Genomic DNA, 15701 nt, shown 5'->3' on the forward strand with positions numbered 1-15701 from the left:
GTTGATTGTGTAGTGTGTGTTTATTGGTCTGGCAGTAGAAAACGTGTAAATTTGTGTACCATATCTATTTTTGAGGACTCAGTGTATGATCTCTGGTCCATTGGTGCAGCTGGCTTTTTAAAGGCTGTCCTATCAATTCTCTCTCCTAACTCCTAAAATGTAAGTGGCCGCGTGTCTTAGTTTTATCAGTTGAGGATAGTATCATTTAAGATGGTAAACAATCACACCGTATTTCATTTGAGTTGTAAATGCTGTTTGTTGGTTTGCTGCGAGTTTCTAGCATAACAGTTAAAATAGGAGGTAAAAGCAACCCTCTGATACCAATTACATCATAAGGGTGGCTGTAAAGCCGTTGAACAATTGTGCTGCCAAGGTTTGACGTATGTCTTCCAAAGGACTCTTAAGCAGAATTTTGAATTTATTCTGTGCCTGGGGAACTTTATCCACCACTGGGCCTGGGACAATAATCTTTTGTCATGATTTAGGAACATTTTATTTTTGGATGTTGTCAGAAATTACAGCAATATATTCATAAATACCTAATTACTACATTCAACAAATAATATATTACATTACATTTAATTCAAACAAGTACACTTAGAACAGGTTTGTCTCACAGCATCTAAACTGTCCCAGCAGGCCTGGCTTTAGCTTCCTGCTGTCCCCTCATGCTCTGGCTTTAGAAATTCTGCACGGTACATACAAACAACCAAGCGGCATAGCCCTGGAGGCAAAGGAGACCAAACATGGTAGTTTGAGAATTTAAGCAGTGGGGCAAGACTTGGTGGAATGGAAGGGAAGGTATTCCATCATCAGAAGGAAAAGAGAACATTTCAAGGACAGTGGGAGGGACAATAATGCAATTTCCTAACAATACCACCTAACTCAGATTTAACGTATTTGCATTGCATGAAGGAGAGAGGAGTATTTCAAAACATGTTCTGAATAATCTAGCAGTTTATATATCATTGACTGAAAGCTGGACTTAATCAAGTTTGGATGAATTCAAGTGCATATTATTTCTGGTAAATTTCACCTCCTACTGAGCTTGCAAAACTGAAGCAATGTATTTAGAACATCTTCCCAGAAAGTCTACCCCACACAACTAATTTGTAATAAAAGCTATGCATAGTGCAATTATTTTGGGGGGATGAGTGTAATGGCCTCCTTGTTCATACACTCATGTTCCTCTACCCCACCCCACCATTGGCAAAATTGAGAAGCAAACGCTGTGATCCATGCTGACTTGGAAGAAATCCTGCCACCCCCAGCTGTTGGAGGAAGTATGTGGAAACAGCCAAATTGCCCTATTTACACCTTAAGTTGTAAAACTGGATATTAAAGTACTTGGTCAGAAGTTAAATTGAGCAACACTGATGTTATCGTAACATATTTCTAAGAACTTCAGAGCGTTTGTTTTCAGAGGCATTGGACCTTCCCATATTGCCAGTGCTGCAGTCCATTTGATATGCTAGTTACTGATTGTGAGCTGCTGCCATAGTTAGCTGCATGTAAATACACTGAAAAAGCTTCCTCCTAAAACCCAGAAAAAAGCTCAAAACCGAAACCAGATTAGCCACTGCAAAGCAAGTTTTGCTGTGGTCCCTCATTTAAATTTGGATGCTTCTCAGTGTCCTCTACTCCAGCTTTGTTATAAACCAAAGGTATAGGTTTCTTTTCTGCCTTTTGGTAAAAAGCCTTTGTGGAATAGATTGGATTCAGTGATAAACGAGCAGAGCTCTGTTGTCTAGGCTAATAGGTGACAATAGGTATCGTCAGAGGGGGGAAATGGGCGGCTTTCCCTTTTTTTTCTTTCACGCTCTGTTAGAGCCGATTGTCTTAGTGCAGCAGGGAAAGATGCTTGGAATACCGTTACAGGAGAGAGGTGGTTTAGATGTTCACAGGATCACTTGACCAAATGAAAACACCCCAGTTTTCTTCTCGTACACCCAGGAACAAGACTCCCTAAGGCCAGTCCCTCCACATTCGCTCATCTGCTCATTCCTTAGTGTCACAGGTAGATTCTTCCTAGGAGGAACCCATGGCTTCAGTACTTTTCACCACTTGCTCTCAAGAGGGAATCCCAGGAGGTGCACTCCATCACCATGGGAGAAAAGCTGCACCTGCTGCAATTAACGCCTGTGCAACAATGAAAAGCACAGAAGCATTGTCTTCATATTAATCTGCAGATTGTACCAGTTTGGCCCTTCACTATTCGCATACAGGGAAGCAAAACATTAACAGTAATAGACTGAAAGCATTGCACATTAACCATTATAACTTTTAAAGGAAAGAAAAAGAACGCTGAGTATCAAGTGATGAATTCCCAAGATTCTCATGGCCTCCCACGTTCGAAACGCTGCTATTGCCAAGGTATATCTCTGCTCACATTAACTGGTTGGGGAGGACATGAGCAGTGAAAACAGTGTCAAACTGGAACAGCAAGGATTGCTTCTCACAGTACAAATTTATTCCCCCTAGAAGTATGCAGGTGACATTTACATAAAAGTGGGTGCTTGTCTCTTTAAAAACAGACTAAAAAAAATGATGCGTATTCACCCCTCACACTAGATTTGGTAGCTCTTCCACCTAAAAATGGAAGTGAGAAACAGATCTAACAGGTAAGGCTTTCAAAACAAGAGCTTTGAGCTATTAAACTGCATGTTCGCAGACCCAGTATCAGTTGTCACCTCCAATTAAAGGGCCTTGGGTTCTACTGCTTCCAATTTGTTCTACTGCTTCCAATTGATAATTAATCCTTGTCATTCCCGGATGGGAAAGGTAGCAAAACTATTTCCCTGGAGAAAAAAAATATTACCACTGGGTTCCATTAAATAACATTTTGCGGCAGGGGGAAGAGATTAACCCAATCCAGCTCTTGGTAACTAGTCAGTTAACTGAATGTTGGAAATAGCTACAAGATCCTGAAGTTGCAAGAACTATTCAAAGGGCACATACAACCTTTGTAGGTAACTCCTACTCACCTATTTGGATCAAGAACACAAAACTAGGCAAGTGCTTAGGCCTCCTTTCTATCTGAACATGCTCTTGCACCTGTGATGCCACATTGTAGGGCTATGCATATAATTAATGTGACTGTGTTGGCAGGACCAATTGCTTGGGTCTTTCCAATACATTGGGCACACCAGGTGCCAACAAAGTGGGAAAACCCTATGGAATCTTCTCTCACATGCACGGTAGTAGTGCAAAACTACCATGCTGAAGTGGCTGTGCGTTTGTGAAGGGTCATTAATATCTATAGCCGTGAATTACAGAGGTCCCTGCTCCCCCCCACACACCCCGTTTGCTCTTTTGAGCCAATTCTATGGAAGTCCTAGAAAACTGACAGCTTGTTGTGCGAAGGTTGTATTGGTACAATGAAATAGTGTCAAGTATCCTTAACTAACAGTGCCACCTTAAAAAGAGTTTCAGCTTTTTAAACCCATGGTCTTAGAAGAATGTAACCCTTTATAGCAGGGGTAGTCAAACTGCGGCCCTCCAGATGTCCATGGACTACAATTCCCAGAAGCCCCTGCCAGCATTCGCTGGCAGGGGCTCCTGGGAATTGTAGTCCATGGACATCTGGAGGGCCGCAGTTTGACTACCCCTGCTTTATAGGGTGACACATGGTAAAGCTCACAGACCCTGGTTGTTTTGTTCCCTAAAATTTTAGGCTTCTGAGACTGAATTCTTGTTTCAACAACAGCTGATATCATCTGACATTCAGTGTTCTAAGGGTTTGGTGAGGTGGGGGAAGGCCAAGGAGTGGGACAGAAGAGAGAAATAAATTCTGGGTCTTCAAGCAAGAGAGTTCTGGTGCTACACATTGCAAAATATCTAGGTGATAGCACATGCCCCAGTGGAAAGCTTTTTCTTTAAAATTCTTTTTAAAAACACTTCAATATTTGTTTCATGTCCTGACCAGCAGCAGTACAAACACTAAAAGCAAGCTATTTTTTTTGCCAAAAAAACAAAAAGCAGAAACATATTGAAAATGGCAAGCTTTTTATAACAATAATTAAAGTAATAAAAACATACAAAATTTTTTTAAATATATACACAGTACAAGGCTGAAGCACCTCTTTTTTAACTTTAATTGCAAAATCTTTGTATGAAAATTCTACCCACTGGGGTACATAATTTGTGTGTATTGTATGTATATCGCTGTTCTGTACACATCCTCCCCTCCCCAGTAATAAAAATGTACCTTCAGTTTATTTATTCACTTTATTTTTCAAGTGAAGTGCATTTCCAGCGGAAAGCTGATTGATGCATGGGAAGTCAAGTTTGGAAGCTGCATTTGTCTTCTGCTAGGCCCATTACTCTGCAGATATTTATTTCTGTATCCAAAATAGCCAGTTCATTCTCTTAGAAAAAACTGATGTGTACCAGGTTTCCTCTTAGGTTGAGAAATAGATTTCAGCACAAATAAATGGAAAGATCGCCCAAACAGCAATTGTACTAGTATGGCAACAAAAAAGAACATATCAATGGAAATGATGCCAGTCCCTTCAAGGAGAAGTGGGTCTTTAGTGTCATTGGTGGTAACTCTGCATTTAAAAACAATTTTAAAAAGGCAGGAGGAGGGAAAGCACAGGGGAAATAAAACTTTTAAATTTAACCAAAACTAAAGTTCTTCTAAGTGGATTACTTGTAGAGTTACAAAATTCAGTTGCATTTGAAGTCAAGAGTAGGGTGTGGATTTTTCTTCCTGGATCCCATAGTCCTTTGCTTCATGCATGGCACATTCTTGCTCTCTTTTTTTAAGCTTCAAACCTCCCAGTGAAAAATATTAAATATTCCAGGTAATAAAATAGATTATTATTATTTCTATACTATAGGTTCGGCCTAGTGCAAGGGAGTGTCACCTAGGATACCCCTTGAAGTAACTTCTAGACCACTGCATTGCAGGCAACGCAAGGCACTTCCTCAAGTGATCTAGTTCGGCCTGAAGTCGTTCCCTTTCTGAGACAATCTTCTGCTTCTGGTTCCTTAGTTCCTGCACGTGAAAAAAAAAAAAAGACATTAAAGAAGATTTCGATCTAACAACAAAGGTGCTTCCATAACCAAGTCCCGCCGTGGAATAAAAAATGCGGTCCAGGAACTGAGATGCATTAGGCCTAAAGGCTCTTTGCTTTGCTAGGGGAACCTCTGGGATATACGTAGGCTCTGATCAATACTCACCGTCATTGTGTGTGATAACTGCTCTGCCGTCAGGCTGAGACTGTAATGCTGGGCCTCCAAGCGTCGACACTGAGTTTGCAGCACTTGCCGCTCCAGGTTTTGCTCTGCAAACAAAACAGGGCTGTTAGGTGTCCGGGGGGGGTTTCTGAAGGACTCTCCCTGCACCATACTCTTCTGCAGAAGCTCACGCATGTAAAATGCATGCAAATCACCACTTCCTTTCTTAAACAGAATGCCGAGCTTTTAAAAAACATGTCTCCACTAGAAGGAAGCAGGATTACTAATAGTTAGCAGCTAAATAATTAGCCTATGGGAGGGAACACACTACACAATTACTCAATTACCCCATTTGGCCTTCCAGATGAAATGCAAGAGGAAAAAGGGATGTTTCCTGAAACCAACCTGCAAATTCCAACAACTGCTATGGTAGAAAAATAATCTCACCCTTTTGTGAGTATTAAAACGTAACGAGTGTGATCTGCTTGAGGATTTCCCAAATGAAATAAGATATGGATGGCAGGAAGCCTCAGTGTCCAGCACTTGGTTTAGGGGAAGACACTGCTGACTCTGAGGTAGCTAACTGCATAGGGCAAAATATAACTTTTCACAAGGATCTGAGATGTAATGAACTTCCAGGGTATCAACTGTGCGATTTATGCTTGCGGTAAAACAAGTATTTATATTTAGCACAGACTTATGGAGCAATTCTACTGGAACAAACTCAAGGTGATATTTGCAGGCAGACGTGCTGCATAACTTTTATCTGGGCAGGATGGCAACAGAAGAGGTGCATATAGCCTTCTTGATCTTGACAATGACCTCAAATGTTGTGGCGCATGTATGTTGTATGGGGAGAGAACACAACTGTGCACTACACTGATTTCTCCAAGTTGGGGAAGAATCTGATGCTTTCTTTTATGATCGTTATTCAACTGAATTCATTTGCTTCTTCACATTTCCTTTTCCGGATTATTATGACCAGAATAGCACTCATTTTTACTTAGAAAGTTGAAATACAGCCTCTCCAGAGACCTGCTTGAGGCAGCCCACAATATAAAAATTATACAATCATAAAACTAACCCTGTAAGAACTATGAATATTAAAACTAGCAAATCAACCTGGGGTGGTAAAAAAAAATGTTCCGCAGTCTAATATGAACTATCCTAGAAGCAGGCCATAAAAACAGCTGGAATAAAAGTTTGGGTAAAAAAAAATGTTTTGTCCTGGAGCCAAAAGTACAATTTTAAATTTGGATGCAGCACCATTTTTAAAATAACATGTATTATACATGATCACAAATTGTTCTAGACTGGAGAGAGCAAAACAAGAGAGCAAAACAAGAGCCCAACTAATTTTGAAAGGCAAAATTGCAAGAGACTAAGCTTGGATCACCTGCTTGATTCCCCCTCTCCTCCTGTTTATTATTAAAAACAGTCTTGGACTGCAATGCAGTAAAAACTTTAGCTTACCTTCTATATGTTCCTGGTAGGCTTCAAAGATTGCTTCAATCCCGTGCCATTTGGGTCTAGGGTAGTCTTCCTCCTCCTCTTCCTCTCCTTCCTCCTCTTCCTCAGAGTCAGAGGCCTTGTCATGTTGTGGGATGAACCCCTTATGCTGGGGATCTTTCTGGCCATTCTGTTGTGGCAGAGAGATCCAGTTTGAGGTCTGCAGCTCCGGAATGTTGTAATGAATGGAGGCATCGACTTTGTGGTTATGTTCTGCAGAGTGGGCCATTGCGTTGCCTAGAAGCCAACACGGAAGAGAAAATACCTACATGTGATGTTCCTCCAGCAATTATCATTAATTAATAATTAATTATTTCATAATAATAATAATTATTATTATTGCATCTAACAGTGAAAGGGGTAACGTGCACTCAGTGAGCTACATATTCAGTGCATTTCATGAAGTTCTAATTCCTTCCACTGGAAATTGTTCAGTCTTCTCTAGCAATACAAGGCCTTTGATATAGTGATAATAATGTTTTATTTAGGCAGAGACACTCGGCATTTGTGTTATGAAATTGGAACCTAAGTACTTATTTTTCCAGAATGGTAATTTCCAAGGTGTTTTGTTTTTTAAACACCCCAAAAACCATGTTTCTGCGGAAAAAAAACACCCCGATACCACACCAATGGAGGAGAAGAGAAAGCACTGGAAGAACCTGAAGCTCTGTTGACTGAGCAGATTACTGAATGTACATTTGAAGCAACTTTGATGGCAGAAAGCACTGAAAACCGGTTTGTGCCGAAGACTTCCGTCCCATTCATAAATTGGCTGGACTGCTTTCTTCATCTCCCACTCTGCACATCCCAAAAGAGCCCGATATGCCTCACGGCAAGATATGCACGCAGACATCTAGGGCTTAAGGAAGTAGATAGAAGCTAACTTCTGGCCACAGAAATATGTCTTTGGAGCTCAAAACGAGGCCTCTAAATCTGCACCCACAATCCACAGCCTGGTGAATCTCCCTCCCACTCGTTCTATTACTTGGCTGTTCCCCTGACCCCCATTACCTTTGTGTTTCTGCAGTGCTTTCTGCGTAGACTGCAATACAGACTCATGGAACTGATGTGCAAACTCCTCAGCTATGAAGGGCTCCCATGGCTTGTTCTTCCCATTTATACTGTGCGACAGGGGCACAGGGATGTCTTTGGGCAAAGGGCCCCGGACGTAGTTGAGGATGCTCAGGCTCTTCTTGGCTGCGTGCCCATCACTCAACCTGGGCTTCTCAGTGGAGACGGGAATGCTCTCCTTGGGTCTTTGAAGCTCCTGCGGTCTCAGCTGTTCTGTTCTGCTGGGCTCAGCTGTCTTCTGAGTCTCTGGCAGGGAGGCAGCAGCAACGCCAACTGGCTTATCTGATTCCACAGCAGTTTGCTGCACTTGTGGCTCTTTGGCGAGGAAAAACAAGCAGCAGCATTAGTTGGAGTGGTGGAGAGAGCTTACCCAGCAGTGCTCCCCTTTCTTAAGAAATGCACGGCTAGACACAAAATTTGGAAAAATAAATACAATGACTCAGCGATGTTCTACTGGGTTTATGTTGTGAAAGGAGAAAACACCAAAGAAACCTTGTTTCAGATGGGGTACACATCAATATGGAAGAATTATGGCGCTCTAAAATCAAAGAAGGCACTGGCAAACCATCCGTATTGTGCAACCACCCCGTATTGTACTGTCTTTTGGGCAAGCGGAGCCAGGAGTCTGCCAAGAAAACGCTGGAGGGCGTCACCCCAAGGGTCAGACATGACTCGGTGCTTGCACAGGGGATACCTTTACCTAAAATCAAAGAACACTTCTAAGAACCCTCTAAAATGCCCTTAGGTGCATATTGTCACACACAATGTATATGCTGCCTCCCCAGAGGTGTCCTTCAACACTAAAAAGGACTGATATTAAAACAGAATGTTAAAACAGCCTAAAACGACATCCAGCCACCTAAAATAATCTGCAAATCTGTGCTCAGAATCAGCATACCATAAAATCAGCTTTGAAAGATGGAACTCCTCAGTTAAACGCAAGCATGAGCGATCATAAAGAACCTACTGAAATCAGTGGAATTCCACCTGAGAAAGTGCTGGATTGAACTGTGCACCTCTTTCTGGAAAGCACTACACCTGTCCTGCTTTGACAGACCAATTAGGACAACTTTGGCGCCATGCAACATTCCCACAACTCCAAGATGCTTCTGTTTTACACTAGCAAAGTGTCACGGAGAAGGAAATCAAGCCCACCAGAGGCTTCTTTCAGCCATAGGGAACCTGAAACCCATCATCTCCTTGCTGCTGTTCAAGGCCACTTACCAGCCGGTACGATGGTCGGGTCCTGCGGTGAGCTTCTCACTGTGGGGGCGCTTTTCTGTTTCATGGAATGCAGGATCTCTACCAGTTTCTCTTTATCTGTGGGATGGGAAGCAGAGACAAAGCCTGGGTTTTATTCCTAAACCAGCTCGGGGAATACCCTCTTCTCCTGGCTTATGCTCGTAAATCCCACGGATCACCTTTTGATTTGCGCTCGACACCCCCAATACCTTTCCGTGGGGTGATCCAACCAATTCTCCAAGCAGCCTTCCACCAATGGAACCGCCACTGATTTGGAGGAAGACTTCAAACTTGAGCCCAAAGGTAAATTTGGGGTATAAATACTTAAAAAATAAATAAATTTGTGACTGGTAGGGACAGGGGTGGGATCTACTCCAATGACTTAAGATTTTTCTCAAGGGTTCAAGGTGCTTTTCATGTGCCATTAATGTACATCTTATAGCTGTCCTACGTAAAGTAGATGTTTATTATCATCTTTGTATTGCAGCTGGCAGGGCTAAAATGAAGTGATGTTTGCCCAAGATTGTCATCTTAACGGCATGCTTTCTCTCATGTGCTACACAGTCCCTCTAGAGCAGGGGTAGTCAAACTGCGGCCCTCCAGATGTCCATGGACTACAGTTCCCATGAGCTTTTGCTGTCAGGGGCTCATGGGAATTGTAGTCCATGGACATCTGGAGGGCCGCAGTTTGACTACCCCTGCTCTAGACAGTTCTCCCCTGGATAACGCAGGGTATCCACTTGCTGCTCTGCTCATGGCCAAAACAATTACAAATGCTACACATTTTTTCCAGCGGATTGCATCAGCTGAAATTTTCAGAAGCCTATACTCCAGTTTCCTTTTACTATCCATTTCCTTGCTTTCACACCCGAGCTTAGAGAAATGTATACAATATATTTCTGTGCACAGATCTGAAACCTTTTGACATTAAGTGGACACGCAGTCGCAGTTTGGCCACTCGGTTCTACAGCTGAGACATTTCCTCACATGTCCTTTGGATTCAGTAGCCACAGCGAGATCTCGTCCTCTTGGTCCATGGACGGAGCTCTGTCCCCCACCCCGCAAATGGAGACATACCTTTCCTCTTCTCGGTGCTGATGTGAGTCAAGTTGAAAGTCGTGAGGAACCTCTTCTTCTCCTCGAAATTTGGACTGTTGTTCATTTCATCAGGGCTGTAACGGGTCGAGAGCACGAAGCGGGGGGACGGCGTCCGACGTTTATTCTGGACCGTGGGTGGCGAGGGGCTTCTTTCTCGCAGCATTCTCCGCCTCTTCCTTCGCTTTTCGATTAGCAGCTCCTCCTTCTGTTGCTGAGTGGTCAGCCCAAAAAGTTGCAAGAATTCCAGTTTCTAGACAGGAAGACATTCCATCAAGACTCCACCCCCTTAAACACATCAACTCGTGCTAACTGCATCTGACATAGTTGTGTTGAGAGGATTGCTTTTAAAGGAAGCTGCAGGAAAGCTGTCGTTTTGGAAAAGAAATCTTCTTGTAAGAGAAATTTCTTGGTGTCCGGATGTTTAGACGGAATTTCTTTTGAATCGATTTCATCCCATTGGATCTGGTCGGTCCCTCCGGGGCAAGAGAGAACAACTCATGGCCCGGAGGGACTGACCAGATCCCATGGGATGAAATTAGGGACCATGCAATAAGGTGTGGTCAGCTCATGCAGTTTCTGTGCACTGTCTGGGGCACGGATTATGGACCGACATGTTTTTTCCTCCTAGCAAGGGGGAAGAGGTGGACTTACTTCTGAGGAGGTGTCCAGCTTCAGTGGTGGTTGCTCTGCAACACATCGCAAATGGGCCCGTACTTCCTCTTCGTCGCTCTCGTCATAGGAGTCGTCCAGGTCATAGTAATAACCTGCCAGCAGAAGGAGACAGAACAGACAAAAAAGTTAAACAGCGTTGCTTTGACTTAGCACTGCCAAGATGCTACTGATTCTTTCCGTTTCTGTGGTCAGGATGAGGGGGGCCTCTCCGTGGGACGTGCTTGGGCTGGAACGCTTGGCCTTATTGCAAAGTTCAAGACTGAAGTGCCATTGCCTTTTAGGAGAACGCAGGCAGAGCCAGATAACGTGTGGACAACGGAAGAAGATTATGTTGCCTGGGCCTGTTTTGCAGGACAGAAAATAAGAGGCTGTGGAATAAACGGCACACAGCCTTGTACAGGATTGGGTGTATTCCGCTGAAAGGATTTCAGATTCCGCAACAGGGAAAAACGTATGCAAAACAAACCAATTTGACTAGGAAGAAACAATGGAAAGGAAAAGATGAAGAGAAGTTTGGCTTGGGCGACGATAATTTTCTCCCCCTGTGGTCACTCGGATGGAAGCTTGCTGCAGACGGCAGCCGTGAGCTCGCTTCTGTCCTGAAACTCCTCCACAGGGAGCTCAAGGCCTGTTGAGCAAGAAGACACCAGGCTGCCTTTTGTGCTAGCAGAGCCAGGAGGCACGAGGCAGATGAACCTGGCGGGGTGCTAATGATAAGGCCCGAGCTCCTCACAGCTCTGCATCACCCTATATGCCAGGTTTGGAGATTCAGTTCCTTCATGCTTCATGATCTTTGTGGCGGGAGCATCTGTGCACCCCAGGAGCAGCCTCTGCAATCTTCTGACATTGCACTCAATACCAGAGGAGATGAGATTCATCCGCACAGGGAAACGGCAGCTCCCCACGTTGCTAGCTGCCACACTGCTACTAAAGGGTTACGGGGCAGCTCCAGGGAGAGGCCCGCGAAAGGCAGAGAATGCAAACCTGTCCGATGCCTGAAGAACAGCCTCGCCCCCCTGGATCCCACCGCGTATCCAAAATGCCCTCAACTCTCCTAAATGCTCTGCGTTCCTCTCCTCTGCTAATCCCCTTCTAGTTGTGCATTCTGATTAATATTTAAAGCTCCTTTATTAGTCTCCGTTCATCATTTATTAATTGGTCCTATCTTGGAGGCAGGATTAAGAGAACTGCTCGGATTGGGTGTTCAAGGCAGCCGATTGACAGCAAATGTCCTGCTAGGTGGGAGATGCAATTAAGTTTCCTGAAAGACATGCAACGCTCCCCCACCCCCCTCCCCAGCCCAAACTGCCAGAGCTTGGCAGAAATCAAAGGCTCGTTTCACCTTATTTAATAATCCTGCCCAGCATTACCAATTCAGTTTTAGGCAGAATGTAGGAAAGATAATGGAACCGCCACAATAGAGATCCTTCGGGCAAATTAACACAGAGAACCCCAGCCTTAGAAATGGAAGCATCTTTTACCAATCAAGACAAAGCGTTCTTTAATATGGAAGGAATCAGCCCCCGACAAAGTAAACTATGCAATCTCTATGCTTATCCCACGTTTGGTTCTCAAAGAGAGAAAGATAGGTGGATATCTCTCCAGCAGCTTGGCTCCGGATATCGAATGTGTGAAAGATTCTAGCAATATGAGGTTTGCAATAAAAGTTCCAGAAATTACTGGAGCAAGCCTCAGAGAACCACACGGGTAACCCGTGGTGGTAACTGAAAGACAAACATATTGGGTCTACTTCAAGGAATTCTTACATTTCCATTTAAAATGCTTCAGGCCACTTTGGTTACCATGACGTTTGTACAGCTTTTGTGACACCCACATCCTGGCAGAAAGAATCCCATTCTGAGGCCACTAAGGTAAGGCAGCTGGGGCACGAAGTGACTGGCAGCTGCTCTTGACCCTTTGCACTGCCCACTGCTTCCCTTTGTAGGTCAGAGCAGGTATCAAGTTCAACAGGAGGAGATGTGCTTTTGGTGGTTTGTTGGCACAAAACATCCTATTTTGCCTGGACTCCAGGTACTTTGGCTGAAACGCCCCGTGCCTGCCAAAGAAAGGCAAGCGATGATCGCCTTGAGCATTTTCTAGCTGCTGCATTTGCTTTTTTGCAGTTACCTTATTTAGTGTCTCTACGCTTTCTCCATACACCATTTCCCTTTGCTGGAACGTCCGGGCCTATTCAAGGGGGGAGAGGCCGCAGACCTTTCCAAGCACTGACCTTTTTCCTGAGCTTCCCTCCGCCTCTTCTCCTCCAGATCCAGTTTGCTGACCAGCTTGCGCTGCTGCTGCAAGAATTCATCATAAACATACATGGGGTCGTAGCCCCGGGGCAGCGGGTGCCTGTAGGGGGGACCAGCCTTGCTGTTCAAGCTGATGTCAGCCAACGGTCCACTCTGAGAGAGCAAAGTCCTCTGTTGGCTCAAAATAGTCTGCGTGGACTTCTCCAGTTCTGCCAAGAAGGGCCCGTGGGAGAAAGCACCATGATCCGATCCCCCAGACTCCCTGGCTGGCTGGTACTTGTCCAGGGCTTCTCTCTTCCTGGCACCCTCCTCCAGTTTCTCTGGACAGTAGACCCGTTCCACCTTCACGAGCGGGAGGGCTTGCCGGCTGGGCTCATACTGGCTCGTGTGGCCCTGGAGCGAGTGGCTCTCTTGTATTCTCCGGGGTTCGCTGGTGTTATCCATTAAAGAGACGGGGTTCCAAAGGGACGTTGGGACAGGATGGTGTTGAGGCTTTGGGGAGATGAGCGGAGGCGGCCCTCCGAAATGCTGCGGTTGGTCTCGGTTACTTGGTTCAGGGCGGTTTGGTCCCAATCTGCGGGGAAGAAAGAAAGGACATGCGAGGATTAGGAGCACGTGCAAGAGATGTCCTGCAGACAAGCCCTCTGTCTCGCTTCCAAAGGGCTTGGCAGGTGTCTCCCCGGAATGGTGAACACCGGGCAGTCAAAAGCATCCTGTCAACGTGTGGCGAAGGAATGAGGCATTAGCTGCTACGATCCTTCCACTTCGGCTGCCTTAAAGGCCTTGTAGTCTGTAGTTTCCGCACAGTGAAGTGTTTTTCTCTGGACTGGAGCTAAGCAAGGCCTATGTAGCGATGTGTTAAAATATAAGAACTATCCTAAGGCTATAAAGCTATCCACTAGAGTAGCGATCCCCAACCTGTGGGCTGCGGACCACATGTGGTCCTTCGACTAATTGGAGGTGGGCCCTGAAGGACACCTTTTCACCTCCCCCCCCCCGGCCTTTTACTTCATCCCCCCCAGCCCTTTAAAACACACTTCATTGTTGTGGTGTGTCTGTCTCTTATTTTGAAGGGATGTTTAAACATTACCATAGCGATCAGAGAGCGTTAGGGCAGTGGTTGAGAGTAGAGGAGTAAACTACCCCCCCCCCACACCGGGCCTCAGTAAAAGGCGTTGAGTGGTCCCCGGTGAGTGGTCCCCGGCGTTGAGTGGTCCCCAGTGATAAAAAGGTTGGGGACCACTGCACTAGAGGAAGCTTGGAAATGCCTTCTCTGGGGTGGCCCCCCTCTTATGGAATGATGCACCTGATGACGCCAGGAGGGCCCCCAACCTCCAGGCTTTCTCAAGCTCTGCAAAACTGGATTGTTCAAGGCTTTTTGCACAGGAAATAGGGTGGCACAATCACAGTATGACCCAGAAAGAAGTTTGGGGTTTAGGGTTAGGAACTGTAGACTAAACCACTGTGTACAGGTCTCATGACCTGCTGCTGTGGGTAGTTTCCTAATAAGTAATTTTTTGCTTTCAGCTAATGGGTCTGGGGCTGTCTTAATGCATGGGCACGTACTAATATATGTATTAATACTAATACTAATCTATGTATTTAGAGCTAGCGTATGATATGCGGACAAACTGTTAATAGAAGATTATCTTATGGAGCAATTCTCTGCAAAGAAACCTCACAAATGCTTGTGCTGAACGCTTGATTAATAACAAATTATTAATTCATAGTAATTTCACAGTGTGCCATCTCTGCCTGCATGATTTAGCCACGTGGGTACCATTTATATGTTGAAATTTTTGTGTTTCAAATTCAAGGCTCATGTTATATCGTTCAAAACATTCGTGTTGATTTGTCTTTGCTGCATAGTCTGTTTTGTAACATTTTTTTGTTGGAGGTACTGATAATTACATTCAATTTTATTGATAATTTGCATTTTTATGCCTGTGAGGGGATAAATTGCATTTTTATGCCATTACACCGCTTTGCCCAGGGACCTAGAATGCTGTTAAAACGTCCCTGGTCATGTCAACCTTCGTCTCTGGTTATTTTCCAGATTTTCTGCCATTCAGGTCCTATTGCACTGTCAACTGACTGTCCCACTCTGTTGATTTATTTCTGTGCAATCTATAAAAAACAAGTGTGTGCTGTGCAAAGCCAGACTTGGCAAGTTTGATACTGGCAAGCTTGATTTCCAAGATACAGGGTCCTCCGGAACTGGGAGTGGAGTGACACCTTGTGGCATGTAAACAAGCTGCAGCAGAATGAGAGTAAGAGGCAGGGTGCTTATTACTATTCTTCATTGCCACAGCATCCTTCTGCACGCAAATTTCATTAGCACTTAAATTTCTCCACCCAGAGACGGACTGATTTTCTGAAGGTTTTGTCATGAGCTCCGCAGCTCATAGGTACGAAAGCTAGTTATTTCATTAATGTGCAATCAGGAGGCCTTGCAAATGTAGCAGAGCCCCCAAGAGCAGGGGCATTGTGGGTCACTGTGGACATTTGTGTCCATAGTCACCTCCTTCTGATCTCTGTGCAGGACAGGGCGTGACTCTCTCAAGCGTTCATTAACCCTTTCAAAGAGACTCTCGTTGAAAGGCAACTGTTTATATCCTAGCCTCCAGTTATAGAGTTAACATGCAAGGCGCTGTACGGCAATAACAGCTGCCATGG

General features: G+C 44.7%; 1 protein-coding gene across 11 annotated transcripts in view; it reads right to left on the reverse strand.

The window, feature by feature from the left end:
• Positions 1-3988: 3988 nt before the first annotated feature.
• Positions 3989-15701, reverse strand: part of GSE1 (Gse1 coiled-coil protein) — a 262796-nt gene continuing 251083 nt past the window's right edge. For all 11 annotated transcript variants that reach the window (XM_077309973.1, XM_077309972.1, XM_077309979.1 and 8 more), the window contains 8 exons: positions 13004-13599; positions 10753-10865; positions 10081-10351; positions 8986-9081; positions 7702-8076; positions 6655-6927; positions 5185-5288; positions 3989-4999 (listed from right to left, as the gene is read on the reverse strand). In XM_077309973.1, the coding sequence (XP_077166088.1) occupies positions 4865-4999; positions 5185-5288; positions 6655-6927; positions 7702-8076; positions 8986-9081; positions 10081-10351; positions 10753-10865; positions 13004-13599 (1963 nt within the window). In that variant the 3' untranslated portion in view covers positions 3989-4864. The remainder of the gene's footprint in view (positions 5000-5184; positions 5289-6654; positions 6928-7701; positions 8077-8985; positions 9082-10080; positions 10352-10752; positions 10866-13003; positions 13600-15701) is intronic.

Source organism: Paroedura picta, chromosome 14 (assembly GCF_049243985.1).
Source record: "Paroedura picta isolate Pp20150507F chromosome 14, Ppicta_v3.0, whole genome shotgun sequence".
NCBI classification, from domain to species: Eukaryota; Metazoa; Chordata; class Lepidosauria; order Squamata; family Gekkonidae; genus Paroedura; species Paroedura picta.